At 50.4% G+C, this 19,746-nt stretch overlaps 1 protein-coding gene and 1 pseudogene across 3 annotated transcripts; one reads left to right on the top strand and one right to left on the bottom strand.

Annotated features, from left to right (window-relative positions):
- The first annotated feature begins 28 nt into the window (after positions 1-28).
- On the top strand, positions 29-19,655 carry Gga3 (golgi associated, gamma adaptin ear containing, ARF binding protein 3). Of its 3 annotated transcripts, none has more exons than XM_052195082.1 (17): positions 29-128; positions 9,034-9,118; positions 9,225-9,300; positions 11,342-11,440; positions 12,133-12,256; positions 12,523-12,626; positions 12,928-13,008; positions 13,361-13,498; positions 14,721-14,802; positions 14,899-15,015; positions 15,346-15,591; positions 15,885-15,952; positions 16,234-16,544; positions 16,708-16,928; positions 17,394-17,563; positions 17,691-17,801; positions 18,067-19,655. In XM_052195082.1, the coding sequence occupies exons 1-17, from the start codon at positions 89-91 to the stop codon at positions 18,175-18,177; spliced, it is 2,184 nt and encodes a 727-aa protein (XP_052051042.1). In that variant the 5' UTR covers positions 29-88; the 3' UTR covers positions 18,178-19,655. The 3 variants fall into 3 exon arrangements, 2 of the variants coding, with proteins under 2 accessions (XP_052051042.1, XP_052051043.1); XM_052195083.1 differs by lacking the exon at positions 29-128 and adding an exon at positions 4,125-4,224; XR_007979761.1 differs by lacking the exon at positions 18,067-19,655 and having other exon boundaries at positions 17,459-17,563; positions 17,691-17,789.
- Positions 2,027-2,143, bottom strand: LOC127695650 (uncharacterized; annotated as a pseudogene).
- Positions 19,656-19,746: the final 91 nt, after the last annotated feature.

Here is a 19,746-nt window from a genome sequence, read left to right on the forward strand (position 1 = left end):
CAGGCCCCCATGCAGGCCCCGCCCCCGACCTGCTCGCGCAGAATCTCGCGAGGTTTGAGGGCGCAGGGCCGGACCGGGAGGCTGCAATATGGCGGAGGCGGAAGGGGAGAGCCTGGAGTCCTGGCTGAGTGAGTATCCGGGGCCGCCTCTAGCTGACCTCTAACCACGGGCCGCCCTCCTCCCTGCCCGCGCCATCCCCTCCGCGGCGGCGGCAGTGGCGGCGGCGGCTGTGCAGCCCGCGCCCAGCGTCGCCTCGCTGCAAGCAGCCCGCGTTCACACCCCTTAGCGAGCTGGGGCCCTTCCCCGCTGCGTGTCCTCAAGCTCCCGCGAGTGACACCTGCAGCTCGAGATCCAGCAGGCCCGGAATGCGACAGCCGGGTTCTTCGGGCGGACCGGCGGGCGCGTCCCAGCCTGTGCTCTGGGACCTTGTACCCCCAAAGCCCCAAGAATGGGAAAGCTCCGGATTTGGGCTGGTCCCCCGGGAGTGTTGAGTGGTGCCACGCGCACACGGCTGGCAGCGTCGAGATTGTGACCGTGGACTAGATATAGCCGATTTCCTCAGTCAGGATGCTTGAAGTGAGAATTTTCCAAAGCGCGACTACAGCGAACAGAGTATCACAGCTTGCTAAATATGTGTTGAAGGGACACACACACACACACACACACACACTCATTTTAACGAGATTAACCCACTCTTGAGTAAATCAAAGAGCAATGAATCTGTTGCTATATCGATGTGTTGCTATCCGTACTAGCTTGTACATTGCTACGAAGGAATAAGGGTTAACATTAGCAGGCAGTTCATATTGTTTCCGTTTAGTAAGGGTTAACAAGGCTGTTTAACTACGCCTTATCAAGGGTTAATAAATTAACTTTACTAAAGGGTAGTTCCCGGGGAACCTCCTAAATGGAGACAGAAATTGGATAATATGCTTTTACAGAGCTCTGAGCTGGAAATCCTTTTCTTGAATGTTGTTCCTAGTTGCATGGCCTTTCTTAAGAACTATCCTTCAGGAGATTGAAATTAAGCTTTAAGGGGAGCTACCTCCCAAAAGCAAAGTAGAAGTGCATTTGCAGCCAGGCAGTGGTGGTGCACGCCTTCAATCCCAGCACTTGGGAGGCAGAGGCAGGCGGATTTCTGAGTTGGAGGCCAGCCTGGTCTACAGAGTGAGTCCCAGGACAGCCAGGGCTACGCAGAGAAACCCTGTCTTGAAAAACCAAAAAGAGGAAAAAAAGAAAGAAAAAGTGCATTTGTGTATGCAGGCAGACCTAGAACCATCTCCCTACACGGAACAGTTCTCTGAGGAGTACAGTGGTGGATTACAGGCATTGGCTTACCCAGGGCTTCCAGTAAACAGCTGTGTATAGACCAGGCTGGCCTCAAACTCACAGAGATCCTCCTGCATCTGGCTTCCAATCCCCTTATTGAAAGATGAAAATAATTGAAATTGTAGACCAGGCATCTCACCTAACAGGTTCGGATGCCACAATTCGAAGAGGACATTCTCACCCCACTCAGACCATTCTCCTAGAGCCATGCAACTGAATAATAGCCAGAGCAGAATCGACTCACTGCACAGGTGGGGACAGGACAATTGGAGTAATTTAAATGACCTAAGCTTTGTTAAGTATTGTTTTGTTTTTGTGAGACAGTCTCAAGAAGCCGTCTCTGGCCATTACCTGCCTTTTTCTTTGGTGGCCTTCTGATGTTTTTCCCACCGGCACACACCATTGTCATTCACCCTGAAGCCTCCTCCCCTTTCATAGTTATATGCCTCAAACCTATCTCAGAGTATTCTTGCTTACAAACCATCTCTTGATGCTTCAGCCCTCTCTAGAGGCCTGCTTGCCACATTCAGCTAGTGTTCAGTAAGTATTGAGTTTATTTTAGCCAGGCATAATGGTGCATATCTTTAGTCCCAGAACTCAGAAAGCAGAGGCAGGCAGATCTCTGTAAGTTCAAAGTTAGCCCGGTCTGTAGAGTGAGTTGCAGGACAGCCAGAACTATATGGTGAAACCCTGTCTGGAAAAGAAGGTGTGGGGAGCAGCAGTTCATGAATTTGAGTGTCATTTTTGCAAAGGGGCAGTGCTAATCTTTCTGTATCATTCCATTGTTAGTTTATGGGCTACTGAAAGTGAACACAGAACAACAAAGTTTAAGCACTTGTTCCATGGTGGACCTCTTACTTACCATGTGCAAGGCACTGGGTTCCAGGCCAGCCTTACAAAAACAGGGATAAAGCAAAAAGGCCCAGGAAAGTCAAGCCGTCTTTGCCTTAGTTTGATGGATGTGCCATCAGAGTGGATAGAAACTAAGGCAGCAAAGATTCTGGGTGGCAGCCTGAGTACTGAAACACAGGGTTCTTTAGGTAACTGAGGAAGGGCAAGTGGAGACCGACCTAAGACAGGAGGAGAGACAGCATCAGACTAGGACTTGAAAAAAGAATGGGAACCCGCCATGAGAGTGCTGCATGGCCACGTGTAGAGCACACCAGTTATCTACTGCAGGAGAAGGGGAGGCCGGCTGGGACACTGGGCACTTTAGGCCCCATTCCTCTTATACCTGATGATCATCCTGTTAGGAGGACCGGTGGCAGGACCCGACTTAGAATGATGACAGTAAGCCAAGTGTGGCAGTTCACATCTGATTTCCTCACACTTGGAGGGTGAGGCAGGATCGGCTCCACAAATTGAGGCCAGCTGGGATACATAAAGAATTAGTGCCATGAAGGGTTACAGGGTGAGACTGTTTCCAGAAACACATGCAAACAGCATAGGCAAGATAGCTCAGTGAGTGTGCCTCCTGTGCCAGCCTGACTACCCTTGAGTCCGACCACTAGAACCATGTAAACGAGGAGGGAGAAGCACCCCTGTGTGTTGCTGGTGATATGATGTGAGAGAAGAGGTGGGAAGTGGGTTAGAGGAGATGTTCCGGAAGGGCATGACTGAGAGGATTGATGATCAGGAAGGTCATTCCAGAGGCTGAGGAGGCTCAGCAGGTGAGGTCACTTGCTTGAGCTTTAGGACCTGCGTTTGACCCTGGGGAGCCACAGGGTGGAAAGAGCCAGCTTCTTCGAGTTGTCATTTGACCTTCACATTGTGACACGCCACACATCTCCCCTTCCACCCCTTTCCCACCTAGAACAGTAAGTAACTATGTGATAAAAACTGAAGGTGTGGGTGAACTGGGGGATGGGTGAGGAAAGGGAAGAGACAGCAGTAAGGTTTAGACCTGGGCCTGGGAGCCCATAGCAGTGTGCTTTTGAATAGCGGCAGGGACTGCATATAGAAATAGGGGAAGTTAGTAAGGAGAAGTGACAGCTTCTATCAGAGTGACACAGTAAGCCTTGCCTGGGTTCTGATCCCTTCCTCACATGCTCCCACAGAAGCTCAGCTTCTCCAAGCAATAGCTGTGTGCTGCTGTTTTGTACATCATCTGTAGTTCCTCCAGTGTCTAATTTTTGAGATATGTGCAAGCTTGAAGCATCTTAGACAGCTGTGAGGGTTACAGCATTCATTTTCCATGGATGTCTCTTCCAGCACTTGGGAGGCAGAGGCAAGTGGATGTCTGGGAGTTCGAGGCCAGGCTGGTCTACAGACACAGAGCTGGTTCCAGGACCGTGAAGGCCATACAAAAAAATCCCCCTGTTTCAAAAACAGCAGCAGCAGGCCGGTTGACCTTACCCCTCCCTTGCTGTGCTCTTGGGTCTGCTTATTTCCATTCATCGCTGTGTGCAGCGTGAAACCTCTATAAGAGGCCCAAGCCATGAGGACTGAGAGTAGTCAGTCAAGGCTGGTTGTTTTCATCCTTCTGACATCCTATAGGAGTTGAGGCTAGCGGTGACTAAGCAGAATAGGAGGGTATTAGGTTCTCTGGAGTCACAGAACTTATGGGTGGTCTCCGTATAGTAAGGGAATTTGTTGATGACGTACAGTCTGTAGTCCAGCTCCCAACAATGGTCAGCAGCTGTGGATGGAGGAGGCAAGCAGGCGAGGAAGAGAATCTTCCTTCTTCCAATGTCCTTATATAGGTCTCCAGCAGAAGGTCTGGCCCAGATTAAAGGTGTGTGCCGCCAGCCTGGATCTGGGACTTGCTTTGTCCCAGATGACCTTGAACTCAGATCTCCTTGTCTTCTGGAATTCATTGCCACTATGCCTCAAGATCTCCATGCCGAGATCTAGGTCTGAAACTTGTATCTCCCAGCCTCCAGATTAGGATCACAGGTGAGCCTTCCAATTCTGGACTGTAGTTTATTCCACATATAGTCAGGTTGACAACCAGGAACAGCCACTACAAGGAGGGTGGGAAATCTGGAAGGATGGAAGCAGCAGAGAAGGAGGCTTCCACCCGAGACTCAAAATAGCAGACTGTGAGTCAGAGCAGGACCCAGATTGGTGGTTCAGGGCCAGGCTTGCAGGAGAGAACTCCATTGTTGCTAGTCCTGTGTGAGTTGAGGGAGAACGTGGAGTGGGAGGAAGTGCTGGGCACTTGGAGAGAGCTAGAGTCACCTCGCACCACCCTCCGGAGTTCTAGCGGCTGTGGGTGATAGCTCGGTCATGTGCGCTGCAGACACCTGGAAGTGACACTGCCCAGTTGTGTGTTGTGCCCTGTGCAGGCAGTGTCCTGCACACACAGCGAAGGGCGGGAGGGGAGGTAGGAGGCGGGCTGCAAGAAGCTGAGCAAGCTTGGAGGAGAGATCCCTTTGCAGGCAGGCTTTGTGGGAAGAATCCTCATGCTCCTCTGTTTGGGAGATGGTTTCCCATTGTCCACAGTGTAAGTTTTGTGACGGTTAAGGAGAGAAGCACTGGGTGTGGGGCAGGTCTCTCAGTGTCTCCTTTTTTCTTTTTCTTATTTGTTGTTTGTTTTTCAAATCTGGGTTTCTCCATCTGTAGCCCTGGCTGTCCCGGAACTTGCTTTGTAGATCTGGCTGGATCAAGCTGGCCTTGAACTCCAGAGATCCACCTGCCAGATCCACCTGTCTTTGTATCCCAAGTACTGGGATTAAAGTGTGGGCCACCACACCCAGCTGCTCAAACATTTCCTTTTTTTTTTTTTAATTTATTTATTTATTTTATGTATATGATTTACACGGTCGCTCTCTTCAGACACACCAGTAGAGGGCATCAGATCCCATTACAGATGGTTTTGAGCCACCATAGGGTTGCTGGGAATTGAACCCAGGACCTCTGGAAGAGCTATCAGTGCTCTTAACTGCTGAGCCGTAACTCCAGCCTGGTCAACCATTTCTTTTTTTTTTTTTGTTTTTTTTTTTTTTGTTGTTTTTGTTTGAGACAGGGTTTCTTTGTGTGGTCCTGGCTGTCCTGGAACTCACTCTGTAGACCACGCTGGCCTCGAACTCAAAAATCCGCCTGCCTCTGCCTCCCAAGTGCTGGGATTACAGTTGTGTGCCACCACGCCCAGCTGGTCAGCCATTTCTTGATGAATGGACACTGCTGAATAAAAAAAAAAAAATCCCTCTTTTTGGTTTTTTGTTTGTTTGTTTGTTTGCTTGCTTGCTTGCTTGTTTTTTTTTTTTTTTTTTCTTCAAGAGAGTTTCCAGATGTGGCTGTCCTGGAATTCACTCTGTAGACCAAGCTAGCCTTGAACTCAGAGATCGCTTCCCTCTACCTCCGAGTGCTGAAATTATCTTTCAGGATTGAGAACAGCCACTTTGGTGGCACATATCTGTAACCCCAACACTAGGAAGACGCCAGAGCATCAGGAGTCAAGATCATCCTTGACTTCTTAGTGATTTGCAGCCTAGCCTGGTCTACACAAGACCCTGTCTCAAAACAAACAAAAACTCTGGCCACAATTTTTTTTTTTTAAATTACCAGCAATTATCCTGGAACTCTGTAGAGCAGGCTGGCCTCGAACTTAGAGATTCACCTGTCTCTGCCTCCCAAGTGCTGGGATTAAAGGCATGCACCACCACTGCCCGGCCTTACCCGTGCCTCTGGCCACATTTTTTCCTCTAAATATACATTTATAGATGTATGTGTGTTACTGGAGATTGAAGCTGGGACCCTTATATGCTATGTAGGCCCCCAAACACTAAGCTCCCCTCAATTCTATTTTCTTCTTACCTTGTGGTTACTGTCCTGTTGCCCCAACTAAGGCATTGTAGAAGACAGTATTTAATTGGGGGTCACAGTCTCAGAGGGGAAGTGTGAGCATTGTGGTGGGAGCAGGGCTGCAGGCAGGCAGGAAGGCATGGCCTGGAGCAGTGACTGAGAGCTTGCATCTTTGATGCAGAGAGCTAAGGAATGGTGTGGGCTTTTAAAACCTCAAAGCCTACCCCCAGTAACACACCTCCTCCAACAAGGCCACCATGTGGGCCTATGCAATGTGGCCTCACTTTAAATATAAAGCTTTAACCAACAGAGTCTTAACTGCTGAAACCAGGCAAAAACTGTTGTCAGGTCGATCCAGCCGCAGCCTGAGAAGGCCCCTGGTTAGATGCCCTTTTCTTGCTGGAAGGATGGATTCTTAGGAGTCTGTCCCCACCTTACTGGCGATTTGTGGACAGGGAAATACAGATTCCATTGTTCCTCAAGCTGCCTGGAATGCCTGACCTACCTACCTACCTACCTACCTTCCCTCCCTCCCTCCCTCCCTCCCTCCCTCCCTCCCTCCCTCCCTCCCTCTTAATGAAAGTTGAAATGGCGAGCATCTGCAGCATCCCCGACCTACCTGTGCGTTTGTTTATTGGCATTTGCCATTGAACCAAGGGCCTGTACATGCAACGCAAGTCCTCTACTGCTGAGCTGAATCCCCAGCCGGCTTTTTCAATTTTCCTTTTTAAGAAAGTTGTGAAACAGAGATGGCTCAGTGGTTAAGAGTACCGATTGTTCTTCCGAAGGTCCTGAGTTCAAATCCCAGCAACCACATGGTGGCTCACAGCCATCCGTAATGAGATCTGATGTCCTCTGCTGGTGTGTCTGAAAATAGCTACAGTGTACCTACATATAATAAATAAATCTTTAAAAAAAAAAAAAAAAGAAAGTTGTGAAACAAGGGTCTGGAGAGGTGGCTCAGCAGTTAAGAGCACTGACTGCTCTTCCAGAGGCCCTGAGTTCAATTCCCAGCAACCATATGGTGGCTCACAAACATCTGTAATGGGGTCTGGTGCCCTCTTCTGGTGTGTCTGAAGACAGCTACCGTATACTTACATATAATAAAATGAATAAATCATATTAAAAAAATGGAGCCGGGTGTTGGTGGCGCACGCCATTAATCCCAAAGATCTACTTGTCACTGCCTGGCCAAATGGTGATTTTTAAAGTTAAGAAAACACAGCTTGGCATGGTGATGCATACCTATACTTTTAGTGCTTGAGACTCCAAGGTAGAAGGATCACCTTGAGTTCACGACCAGTCTGGGCTTTAGTATGAGAATCTAAAAAAGGGTGGAGGTGAGGAGGCTCAGCCAGTGAGCACGCTGCCACCAAGTCTGAGACTGATTTTCAGAAATCAAATGATAAAGGAGAACCAGTTCCTATAGATTGTCCTTGGACTTACATATTCCCAGCACTTGAACCCCACCACCATCTCCCAAATAAATCAATGGAAAGAAGAAAACAGCCACATTTAGAACCAAAATCCAGCATCTTAGGTTAGCACCTAATAATAGTGTCAGTTGGTCTGTGGCACAGAGCTTGGGGCTGTCTGGGGAAGGCGTGCGCCTCAGGCTTTCCTTTCCCCTTTCCTTCCCAGCACGAAGCCATCTCACCTCCCTCAGCTGGGCTGTCTGCCTTCAGCACAGGTGCCAGAGTAACAGGGAAGGCCAGAGCAAATGTAGCTGGGCTTACCCTTAGCGCTGTAGCAAATGTAGCTGGGCTTACCCTTAGCGCTGGAATTCCAGAGCTCCAGCCCCTCAGCATGCTCTCGGCTTCTGTCTGCACTCGACCATTGAAAGCCATTTAAACCTGAGGGCACTGAAATTACCTGACAGAGCTGTTTATGCCGGGGAAGTCTGCACAAGATTGGAAGATGTTTCATTGGAGCTGAATGCATTTGTAGAGGGTCCTATGCAACTTCAAAAATCTTTAAAGAATTAAGAAAGATTTGGTCCTGAAAATCTTTGTGAAGGACCTGTAGAAAATATTCATTTTTTAAAATTTATTTTTGACCTAATTCAGCCTGTCTTCAGCTTCTCAGAGACACTTGTTGCTCCTGCTGACCACCCAGTTCTATTTATTAGTGTTGTCTTAGTTAGGGTTTCACCTCTGTGAACAGACACCACGACCAAGGCAAGTCTCATAAGGACAACATTTCATTGGGGCTGGCTTCTAGGTTCAGAGGTTCAGTCCATTGTCATTAAGGCAGGCAGGAGCACGGCAGCCTCCAGGCAGGCATGGTGCAGGAGGAGTTGAGGGTTAGACATCTTCATCAGAAGGCTTTAAGTGGGAACAGAATACTGGCTCCCAGGCTGCTAGGATGAGGGAGGCCCACACCCACCTACTCCAACAAGGCCACACCTTCTAGTAGTGCCATGCCCTGGGCCGAGCGTACAAACCACCAGTGTGTAATAACATGTGCAAGTTTCTTGAAGTGTGGTAGCCACCTGAGGCCATTTTTTTTAAATAAATCTTTAAAGCATCATATTTGTTTAAATTTACATTTATAAGTACATTGTAGCTGTCTTCAGACATACCAGAAGAGGACATCGGATCCCATCACAAGTGGTTGTGAGCCACCATGTGGTTGCTGGGAATTGAACTCAGGATCTTGAAGGTGTCAGTGAGAACTCAGATCATTCAAGCTTGTGTTTGTCCTTTGGATCCCGATCTACTCTGACTTCCATGAGGTTTTTTATGAGTTTTTTTTTTTTTTTTTTTTTTTTTTTTTACTGAAACTTCCAAAAAATATTGGGGAGAAAGCAAGATTTGTATTTGCTTTCTGACTGAATTCTGGAGGTATTCTTATGAGACAGATTTGGAAGCAATATTTTTGTTGTTTAAAAACTGTGGAGATATCCTTGTGTTATGAGTTGTTCTTTTAATAGTCCGTTGTCCCTTGTGTTGTTCCAAGATAAAGCTACCAATCCTTCCAACCGCCAGGAAGACTGGGAATATATCATTGGCTTCTGTGATCAGATCAACAAAGAGCTTGAAGGGTGAGTCCCTGGGAGAGAGGGAGTGTGCTTGTGGGCAAGTTGGCTAAGGAAGTCTGGCCAGTTGGCCCTCCATTTGCAGACTGATTGTAGTGTGCTTGTCTGCCAGGCCCCAGATTGCTGTGCGACTTCTGGCCCACAAGATCCAGTCTCCACAGGAATGGGAGGCGGTGCAGGCCCTCACGGTAGGTCTTTGCTGTGGAGATGAGAGCGGTGGGTGTTCACTTGCTCTCGTCTTTCCTCACACACACATTAGGCTGTTGGTCCTGACCAAACTCATGCCCAGAGCCCTTAGAAAGTACCTGATATAAGCTGGGTGTGTGTAAAGCACTGCAGTCAGCTGGTCTACAAACACTCACACCTCCAGAGCTCACACGAGCCTGCACAGGGCCCTGAGGGACACAAGAGCAGGGCTCAGAGAGGATGTCTGGACGCTTAGAGTGTAGTAAACACAGTTGTTGTGTAGCTGGAGGCACTGCCTGCAAGTGAAGACCCATGCTGACAGTCACAGCCACAGGGCAGAGGCGAGCAGTTGTTCAGACAAGGAAGCAAGTGCTTCGTTGCTCCTCAGACAACAGCTAAGTATAGAGGAAGGACTCCAGCAACTTTTCTGAACCTGATTTCATTTGGGTCCTGGAGACCCAGAGCAATGGGCTTAGAGACCATTATGGAGCCAGGACCTCTAAAATGGTGATTTCCCCCAAGGGCAACCAGGCCCATTGGTTGGTTGGTTTTGGTTTTGTTTTTTAATTTGGGCTTTTTTTTTTTTTTTAACTGTTTTGATCCTTCCATCTCCAAAGTGCTAATACTACAGGCATGTGCCACCATAGCTGGCTTGCAAGGGACAGTTTTGGTGTCTGGAGATGCTTTTGGGGATGGTCTAACAGTGGCAACTAGAGAACAGTAGCCAGTGCTACTGCTAAACATCCTTGAATGCACAAGAGAGCTCCCCAGCAAAGAGAGGCTGGTCCAAAACATCCACCAGCTTCAGCTGAGAAACCTTGCTTTAAAGAAACCTAATATCGGAAGCTGGGGAAGATGCTTCGTGGTTAAAAGGCCACTGGCCTCTTCCACAGGACCTGGATTCAATTCCCAATAATTCTTAATTATAGTTTCTTTAGACAAGGTTTGTCTGTATAACAGCCTTGGCTATCCTGGAACTCGCTTTGTAGATAGCTCAGGCTAGAATTCTGCCTCCCAAGTGCTGGGTTTAAAGATGTTTGCCACCATGCCTGGTATCACAAACATCAAAGTCAAGTTTCAGGGTATCCCATGTTCTGTTTTGACTTCCTCCATCACTGCATACATGTGCTATACAGATATGCAGGCAGACAAACACACCTATGCACATAAAATAAAATTCTTCCTTTATGTATGTGTGTTTATTTTGAAAAAAAAAAGAAAGAAACCACTGGGCATGTTAACACATGCTATCTGTCTCAGCATATGTAAATATGAACTTAATCCTGGCACTGAGTATACAGAGGCAGGCTGATCTCAGTGGGTAAAGTGCTGTGGAATTGTGAGACCTGAGTTCAGCCCCTGGAACTTACATAAAAGCCAAATGGCTAAAAAAAAAAAAAAAAAAAACCAAAAAAACAAACAAACAAACAAACAAAAACCAGGCAGATTCCTGTATCTCATTGGTCAGCCAACCTAGACTAAACAGTGGATCCCCGGCCAGTGAGAGTTCCTGTCTCCAAACAAGATGGAATTTATCACAGGAAGGGCAGCTGAGGCTAATCTGGCACACACACACACATGTATTCATACCTAAACACTGCTGTGTGCACGCTGAGTGAATGATGGGGCCCTGAGAGCAGAGGAAGCAGGAGAACGTCCGTAAGCAGAACAATACATGTCTCCCACACCTGCAGAAATGTCAGTCTGTGGGAAGGACTCGGGACCAGTGTGGGAGTCGGAGGAACTTTCTCTTTGGACTTTGGTTTTCCTCCTAAGGTTCCAAGACAGTGTCTTTGTGGAAGACCCCATCCCACCTGGCGGCAAGCTTCCCAGTGTCTGGGACTCAGCATTCCCTCCTCTGACCTTTGGAGCAGTCTCTAGGAGCATGCCATTAGAAGGAGGGCTCTGGTGAATGGCTCTGCCTCCGGGGAGTGTACCATTTCTCAGAATCCCTTCACTTGGCACTGGTTTCTTCACACTTGGTGGGGGCCAGGGTCTTGGTTCCTCGCTCCCATCAAGGACTGCCTCTTTCTGTGGCCGCAGGTGCTAGAGGCATGTATGAAGAACTGTGGCAGGAGACTTCATAATGAAGTGGGGAAGTTCCGGTTTTTGAATGAATTAATCAAAGTCGTCTCTCCAAAGGTCAGTAGGTCGCAGTTTCTGCCTGCTCCATTAGCATCTCCATAGACATGACCCTGTGTCCTGTACTTGCTAAGCTGGTTCCTAGAGCTTCAAAGGACTGATGAGGATGAGGTCTGGACAGCTTCTAGTAGACAGCCGCCCAGCCTGGCTGTGTGTCCAGGGAGAGTGTGGGCGGCTGTACCCTGCTCCTAGCTTCCATTAGCCACAGGCTTTGCCTATGTGTGCTGCTGGCCAGAGTCATTAGGACAGCTCTACACAGAGGAGTCAGTTCTTATGCTGGTGGCATTCTCAGAAGGTCCTCAAAATGTGCCTATGGGGCTGGAGACATGGCTGGGGGTGGGGGTGGGGCGTAAATACTTGTTACAGCTCTGAGGGGATCCAGTACGAACTTCTGGCCTCTTCAGGCACCCACACATCTATGGTGGGCACTCATGTAAATAAAAAAAGTCTTCATTACATTCCCTGTTTTTCATTTCTCAGCTAGGCAACTTCCTCATGGAAGCACAGGGGTCTCACCTCGGGCCTGTTCTCAGTGCAGGCTCTGTCACCCCCTCCCCTGCTCCATCACACTGCAGGGTTGTGACGGGTGTGTCTGTGTGCTTGGGAACTGGAATGCAGGGAGCATGCTGGGAAGAAAGTGATTCTTCCTTGGTGTCTCAGACATTAGACTCTTACTTCGTTTTCCCTCCTAGTACTTTGGAGACAGGGTGTCTGAGAAGGTGAAGACTAAGGTCATCGAGTTGCTTTTTAGCTGGACGCTGGCCTTGCCGGAAGAAGCAAAGATCAAAGATGCCTACCATATGCTGAAGAGACAAGGTATGTGTTTACCTCTCCATTGACCTCAGCGTGGCAATGACGGTGGAAAGTTAAGGCAGAGAAGGGAATGCTGGGAGTCTCCGGGGTCCTGCCAAGGTCCTTTTCTGTAGAATGACTTTGTTATGAGGGCTCCGCTGGGGTTCTAAGAGATTGGAGTGAGGGTAGCCTGCTCTTTTTCCTGCTCCTCACAGGGATTTGGCCCTTGTTGTGTGAAGGACAAGGCGACCATTGCCTGAGCACACGCTCTCTGTCATTTGTCTCCTCAGGCATAGTGCAGTCGGACCCCCCTATCCCCATGGACCGAACGCTGATCCCCTCTCCCCCACCTCGTCCCAAAAACCCTGTTTTTGATGATGAGGAGAAATCCAAGGTAAAGTACATCTTGGACCTGGAATTCTTTTAGATGAGCAGTCGCAGGCAGACTGGGAGAGGGGTGTGAAAGCGGAGGGTGGGTGCCTTTTTCCTTTCAGTTTTTTGAGGCAGTTTCTTGCTAACCTAAGCTGACCTTGCACTTGACATCTTCCCGCCTCAGTCGCCTGAGTGGTGGTCTTACAGGCGTGAGCCAACCTCCCAAGCATGGAGTGGGGTGTTGCGTGGTATTGCAGTTCCTTCTGGTGCCTGGTGGGGCTGCGTGCATGCTGCCCTCCCTCACTGAGACCCTTCTCTTCCAGCTTTTAGCCAGGCTGCTGAAGAGCAAGAACCCAGATGACCTCCAGGAAGCCAACAGACTCATCAAGTCCATGGTGAAGGAAGTGAGTGCGTGGGCCCTGGTCCTTGGGACACGGGGCACGGGGGTTCTTCCCCAGAGATCTTAGACCCATCTTCTTCCCCTGCACCAGCCCTGAGCTCCTGAGTTTAGGAGGAGCCTTGGGTTTCCTGTGGGAGAAAGCATAGAGCAGTGGTGGGTGGGAGCGGAAGTGGGAGGAGTCACTCTAAAACAGCTCGGGTGAGTCAGGCCCGTGGTCCTAGGAAACACGCTAGCTAAGCCATACTCTGGGGACTAGCGTCTGCCTTGTGCTAGGGGCGGAAGGATGAGCCCTGCCTGGCTGTTGAAAGGCAAGCCAGGTGACCTTGCTTTTTCCTGCACCCTCTTGGCTGAGGCAGGATGAGGCGCGCATCCAGAAGGTGAGCAGGCGCCTGCACACGCTGGAGGAGGTGAACAACAACGTGAAGCTGCTGCACGAGATGCTTCTCCACTATAGCCGAGAGTGCTCGTCGGAGGCCGACAGGGAGCTCATGCGGGTGAGCTCGGGAGCTGGGTGAGCTCGGGAGCCAGGCTCGCTCGCTGCTCCCCCCTCGGGGTCCTGTCTGGGTGAGGACGAGCCGACTTGTGGGCTTGTTCACTGTAGCGTGAGTGAAGGGCTGTGTCTCCTACACAGCTAACACTCCTGGTGCTGTGCTGATCATGTCCTAGGTGCTCACCCCTACTGTCTGCCTTTAAGCCTTGGGGACACCTGGGTGGGAGACTTCCCTGAGCCCCTGGTGTTGACTCCGTAGCTTAGCCTCTGAGACACATGTCTTTTTCCCCTTTTATTTTTTCTGTCATGAATTACATCCCTACTGCAATTTCTCCTCCCCTAGTCTATCCCCCCTCAACTTCCCCCTTCTTCCAGACCTACCCCCCCCCCACTTCCTCCCCTTAGAAAAGAGCAGGCCTCTCAGAGATGTCAGCCAAACATGCCATACATAACAAGCTGCAGTAAGACCAGGCAATGTTCTCACACCAATGCAGCCCAGTAGGAGGAAAAGCATTCCAAAGGCAGGCAAAAGAGTCAGGACCGCCAGGCAGTGGTGGCGCACGCCTGTAATCCCAGCACTTGGGAAGCAGAGGCAGGCGGATTTCTGAGTTCAAGGCCAGCCTGGTCTACAGAGTGAGTTCCAGGACAGCCAGGGCTACACAGAGAAACCCTGTCTCGGAAAAAAAAAACAAAAAAAACAAAAACAAAACAAAACAAAAAAACCCAAAACAAAACCAAAAAAAGAGTCAGGACCAGCCTATGCTCACTCGCACTGTTAGGAATCCTACAAGAACTTCAAGCTACACAACTATAACATACATTAACATGCATGCAGAGGTCAGACACAGGCTCACCACAACAAGAACATGGCCCACAGAATCAGCTGACTGAGATGTTTTTGTTTTTTGTTTTTTTTGTTTGTTTTGGATTTGCTTTTTTCGAGACAGGGTCTCGAAAATCCGCCTGCCTCTTGCTCCCAGAGTGCTGGGATTACAGGCATGCGCCACCACCGCCCGGCCTGAGACACGTTTTACCTACTAGTTCATACAGATGGCTTGGGCAATGGCATTTGGTAGACATCAAAGACAAAAAGCATGCTCTGCTCCAGTCCTGTCAGCATCTCTGTGGTCTGTTGGAGAATCCCACCATTTTCTAGACATAAACATTAAATCAGATGACTTCTGAGAACCTCCTTAGCTGTCATTTTTGTGTCGGGTCTCCTTCAGGAGCTCTTTGATCGCTGTGAGAATAAGAGACGGACACTGTTTAAACTAGCCAGCGAGACAGAAGACAATGACAACAGTTTGGGTGAGTATGAAGGAGTAGTCAAGGGCGGATGAGTCAAAACTTGAGACATATGAGAGTTGTCACAGCCCACACAGTGAGGAACCTCTTCTACTGTAGGGGACATCTTGCAGGCCAGTGACAACCTATCCAGGGTCATCAACTCTTACAAAACAATTATTGAAGGGCAGATCATCAATGGTGAGGTGACCACCTCAATCATGCCTGACTCTGAAGGTAAATATTCTCATTTCCACTCTGGGACCCTCAGAGCAGCCACATGTCCAGACCGCAGGGGTGGTGGTGGTGGTGGTGTTTAAAGGGCAACGCTCAGGGAATTCCTGAGGGGATACCAACCCATTTCAAGTGGCCCTTCCCAGTGGCCAGGAGTCTGCATGGAGACTTCCTTCCTTGCCTTCTCAAGCTTGGTTTTCAGTGTCCCTGGAGAAATGCCACTGAGTTGGGCCAGAAGGTAGCCTTAGCAGCTAGGCCCGGGCCCTGCGTCTTGCTGCACGGACACTAGATTCACCCTGAGCGCTCTCGCTGCTCTCCTGTCGACCCATCCAGGAAACAGTCACTGCGGTAGCCAAGGCACCCTCATCGACCTTGCCGAGGTGGACACCCCCAGCAGCTCGTCCCCGGTGTTGGCCCCAGCATCTGCTCCACCCACCTCAGGCATCCCTATCCTCCCTCCACCCCCCCAAACCTCCGGGCCTCCACGAAGCCGCTCGTCCAGCCAGGCTGAGGCTCCCCCAGGGCCTGACAGTGCGAACACTGCCCTCTCCTTGCTGGATGAGGAGCTCCTCTGTTTAGGTGCGTGCAGGCATGCCATTAGGGGACGGAAGGCGTGGTGCACCAGGCCTGAGGGTTAGTGTGCTTCCTCAGGTAACCAGGGCCACCTTCCTGTGGACTGCAGGGTAAACATGGTAGGCCCTTCAGTCATGCATGAAGGGTGAAGTGGAATTACTTCCCCAGTCTAGCTGCAGGGGAACACTTTTTCCTGCAAGTGATGTCCCTTGTCTTGTCAAGTGACATTTATTGGGGGGTGGAAGGTTGCGGCCTCAGCCCAGAAATTCCTCTCATTGAACCTTCTTTTATGTTCTTAGGCCTTACTGATGCAGCCCCCACTGCTCCCAGAGAGTCAACCGGAAATAGTCAGTGGCACCTGTTCCAGGTAGAGGCACAGGAATGGTAACATCACTAAGGTGCCCAGGGACCAAGACTCACCGGCTCCTTCTCAGGCTCTGCCTGACTACATTCTGCTAGAGCCAGAGCTTGTTGTATTCTCTATAATATGGTCTGCTAGAGCTGGGACATCCTGCCTCCAGGGGTTCTTCCCCGACATTTAGTTGTGTGGGCCATAATGGGTGCCTCAGAAGGGCCTGTCGGGTGGTGAGCCTTTCCCTTCTGCAGCCCCTTCTAGGTCTTTGCTCACCTGGTATTTCTGTTGTGCAGAACGAACCATCATCAGATCTGGACTTCTTCAGTCTCAGGCCAGTGGCTGCGGTCTCCTGCCCCTCAGATGGATCCCTGCTCCCTCCCCCAGTTTCTACCTCAAGTATGTCCCAAGCTCCACTGCCTGCTGCCTTCCCAGCTCCTGTGGTCCCAGCCAGTGCACCAACCCACAGCACTGGTTCCTTCATGTTCTCTTCTGGAGCTGTCCCAGCCTTGGTTCCACAGGCTGAGCCCGAAGGCCCAGAATACCCCAGCTCCAGCACCTCGAACCGCCTAGATGCCCTTGATCAGCTTCTGGAAGAGGCCAAAGTGTAAGGGACAGAAGAGGGTGGCTGAGGGTGGGGTGTCTTACACAGCCCAAAGGGGGCATCAGAGGATAGAGGATGTGGATTCTTTTGGCCCTGAACTGACCTTGGTTGAGGTGTTGCCTCGCAGTTCTAACCATCTCTCTGACTTGCCTTCCTTGCCCCCCAGGACCTCAGGCTTGGTGAAACCTGTTTCTTGCTTCTCTCCTGGGCCCACTGCCTCCCCTCTGCTTCCTGCCTCTGCCCCAGCCAGGCCTCTCCTGCCCTTCTCCACTGGGCCTGGAAGTCCTCTCTTCCAGTCACCAGCCTTCCAGTCCCAAGGCAGCCCTCAGAAGGGCCCAGAGCTCTCCCTGGCCAGTGTCCATGTGCCCCTGGAATCAATCAAACCTAGTAAGTGGTTGGGACAGGCAGTCTGCCTCAGCTCTGGTTTTATAGGGGGTGTGGGCTGTGCGTTCTATCTGCAGAGTCCCTCATTGTTGAGGGCCTGCTTGCCTCCCGTGTCTCATCTTTTCTGAAGATTGTGTTTTTAGTACTTATGAGTGTTTGTGTGCCTTGGTGTATGCATGTGCCTGACATGTGCCCAGAGGTAGGTCAGAGGGTCTCAGGCCTCCTGAAAACTGCAGTTACAGGGTTCTGGGAACCTAGATCCTCTGCGAGAATGACGAGTGTCCTTCACCTCTGTCTCAGCTCTTTACACAGCTGTGTGACCTTGGTCCTCCAGTACTCCACAGGGCAGCACTGTTGAGCCGTATTGGCCTTCCTCCACCCCTCCATACTGGCTTTAGTACCCCGGGGCTCCGCAAGGCCCTTGCCATGCTCCCCTACCACACTCACTCCTGTCACACCTTCTTTCAGGCAGTGTCCTTCCTGTGACAGCCTATGATAAAAATGGCTTCCGCATCCTTTTCCACTTTGCTAAGGACTGCCCGCCGGGACGGCCTGACGTGCTGGTGGTGGTGGTTTCCATGCTGAATACAGCTCCCTTGCCAGTCAAGAGCATCGTGCTGCAGGCCGCAGTGCCCAAGGTATCTTCGTCTCCCTTATCTTGACCCTACCGTGCTGACTGCCTTTCAGTAGCTACCAGGTGACACTTGCTGTCTTTGAGACACCTGGACCATTCTCTTCAAAGGAGCTTCTTTTTTTTGTCTTCAGTCAATGAAAGTGAAGTTGCAGCCACCCTCTGGGACAGAACTTTCCCCATTTAGTCCTATCCAGCCACCTGCAGCCATCACCCAGGTCATGTTGCTGGCCAATCCAATGAAGGTAAGCATGGGAGGATCCACAGTCCGATTTCACCCGGGTGCCCAGCCCCAGACTAGAACACAGGGAGTACCCCCTGAGGTTGTCTGTCAGGAGTGCTGCCTGACCTGCAGCAGTAACGCCTCTTTATCCCAGGTTAAGGGACTGAGCACGGGTGGACATGGTGATGCCAATGCATCCCTCCAGCAGTCATGAGTGTGGCCGGGAGACGGTGTCTTGCAGGGGGGAACTCCTGGACTGATTCTCATCTGCAGCCCTCTTATTACAGGAAAAGGTGCGGCTTCGATATAAACTGACCTTTGCTCTGGGGGAGCAGCTGAGCACAGAACTGGGTGAAGTGGACCAGTTTCCTCCTGTGGAGCAGTGGGGGAACCTATGACCCCAGCACATGTTGCCATCTCTACTTGGAAGGCAGGCAGCCGAGACAGGCTCTGGCCAGTCCAGCCATAGTACACCCCGGACAGTGTTCATAGCTCGGTGTGGAATGGGGCCCTGGCACTTGTGTCAGGAACCAAGCTGCTGCTTTGGTCATCTCTTCCTGGGCCCCTAAAAGGACCTGTTTTATCTACCTGTGTGACTTGAAGTAGCCGTACTGTGTGGGTGTGGAATCCCCTGTGGCTTCTTTGGTCAGTCTGAGAGGTGGACTCGGCCTGGAGTAGGATTTCCCTTTTTTTCCTGGCATTCCTTGATACCAGGGAGAGGGCTCTCTGAACAGTGTCTCTCCAACCCCTTCAAGAACTACGTCTTTACACCCTGAAGAGGCCTGGCTTAGGAGACTGTACCTCCTCCCCTTGGTGTCCTGGGTTCTTTGCTAATAGGCACTGCTGCTTCCTGGACCGAAGTGGGCAGCGCTGGCCAAGTGAGAAGTGTGGAGTGCTGTAGTCTTCACTTCCTGCGAGCAGCAGCATCCACCCTTCAGTGGCTACTGATACTGAGTAAGTGTGGTGTGCTTACAGTGGCAGGTTGTGTCCTATGGACATCTTAGCAGGACAGAGAACTTGGCCTGACAGCCTCACGTAGGGACAGGAAGGAAAATGGAAGTGCCAGTGTTTCCCTTCAGAAGCAGGCACTGTGGCTTTCTGGGAAAGGCGTACCTCCTGCAGTGGGACTAGGCCATCCTACTCACTACCTCTTGCTTGGCATGAAATAAACTGCTGTGCTCCCCATAAGCCTTTAAGGGGAGGACACCTCTTGCCACTCTGCATCCTGCTTTGGTCACTCCCTCTCCCTGCCGCACAGAATGTGGTGTGGCACCTATGGCTGGACCCAGGAAGTCTCAGGGTCACACACATTGCACTAGACTTTATGTCCTTTCGTGCTGCACCTAACACCCAGTTTCCCCAGATAGAGGGGCGCTGTTGGCGGGCGATATGTTGGGTCTGGAGGTTATGCTTGAGTGACCAGACCCTATTGCTTCCACAGTGCTGTGCCTCAGCATGACCCCCTCAGCGGCTCCAGGTCAGAACCTTTCAAGCTGATAGGGAACTCGCTGCCCTAGGAGCTGGGAAAGGGTAGACACCCTGTTCCCAGTGCTGCTTTAGGGCATCCTTGCTGTCTGGAGGTCACCTGGCCTACCTCCTGGCTATTGTCCTTAGCTAGCAGGTTTTACACTTTCCTTAGGACAGGTCAAAAAAAAATTTATTTTCACTGATGATGGAATATATCCAAAAGCTTTCCAGAGACTGGTCACTTTGGTGCTGGAGCATCTATGGGATTACTATGTCAATAGTCTTTAAATATTTAAATCATGAGTGTTGCCCACTACTACTGAGGTCACTGCTTCAGTCAACAGCTATACTGGATGTACCACCTCCTGCCCTTGTTTTGCTGCATGTGAAATAAAACCATGTCACCCTGCTTGGCATCTTTGAATATAGTGCACAGTGGCTGGGCACCATGTATGGATTCCAAACAGGTCTCTGAAGCCTTTTGTCAGAAGATAAGCAAA

Source organism: Apodemus sylvaticus, chromosome 10, assembly GCF_947179515.1.
Source record: "Apodemus sylvaticus chromosome 10, mApoSyl1.1, whole genome shotgun sequence".
NCBI classification, from domain to species: Eukaryota; Metazoa; Chordata; class Mammalia; order Rodentia; family Muridae; genus Apodemus; species Apodemus sylvaticus.

Excerpts from the sequence above, each read along its gene's own strand:
- Gga3 (XM_052195082.1), top strand. The coding sequence starts at position 89 with ATGGCGGAGGCGGAAGGGGAGAGCCTGGAGTCCTGGCTGA. Across the intron at positions 13,499-14,720 it reads CCGACAGGGAGCTCATGCGG|GAGCTCTTTGATCGCTGTGA; the intron begins GTGAGCTCGGGA and ends GGTCTCCTTCAG. Across the intron at positions 17,564-17,690 it reads TGCAGGCCGCAGTGCCCAAG|TCAATGAAAGTGAAGTTGCA; the intron begins GTATCTTCGTCT and ends TTTTGTCTTCAG.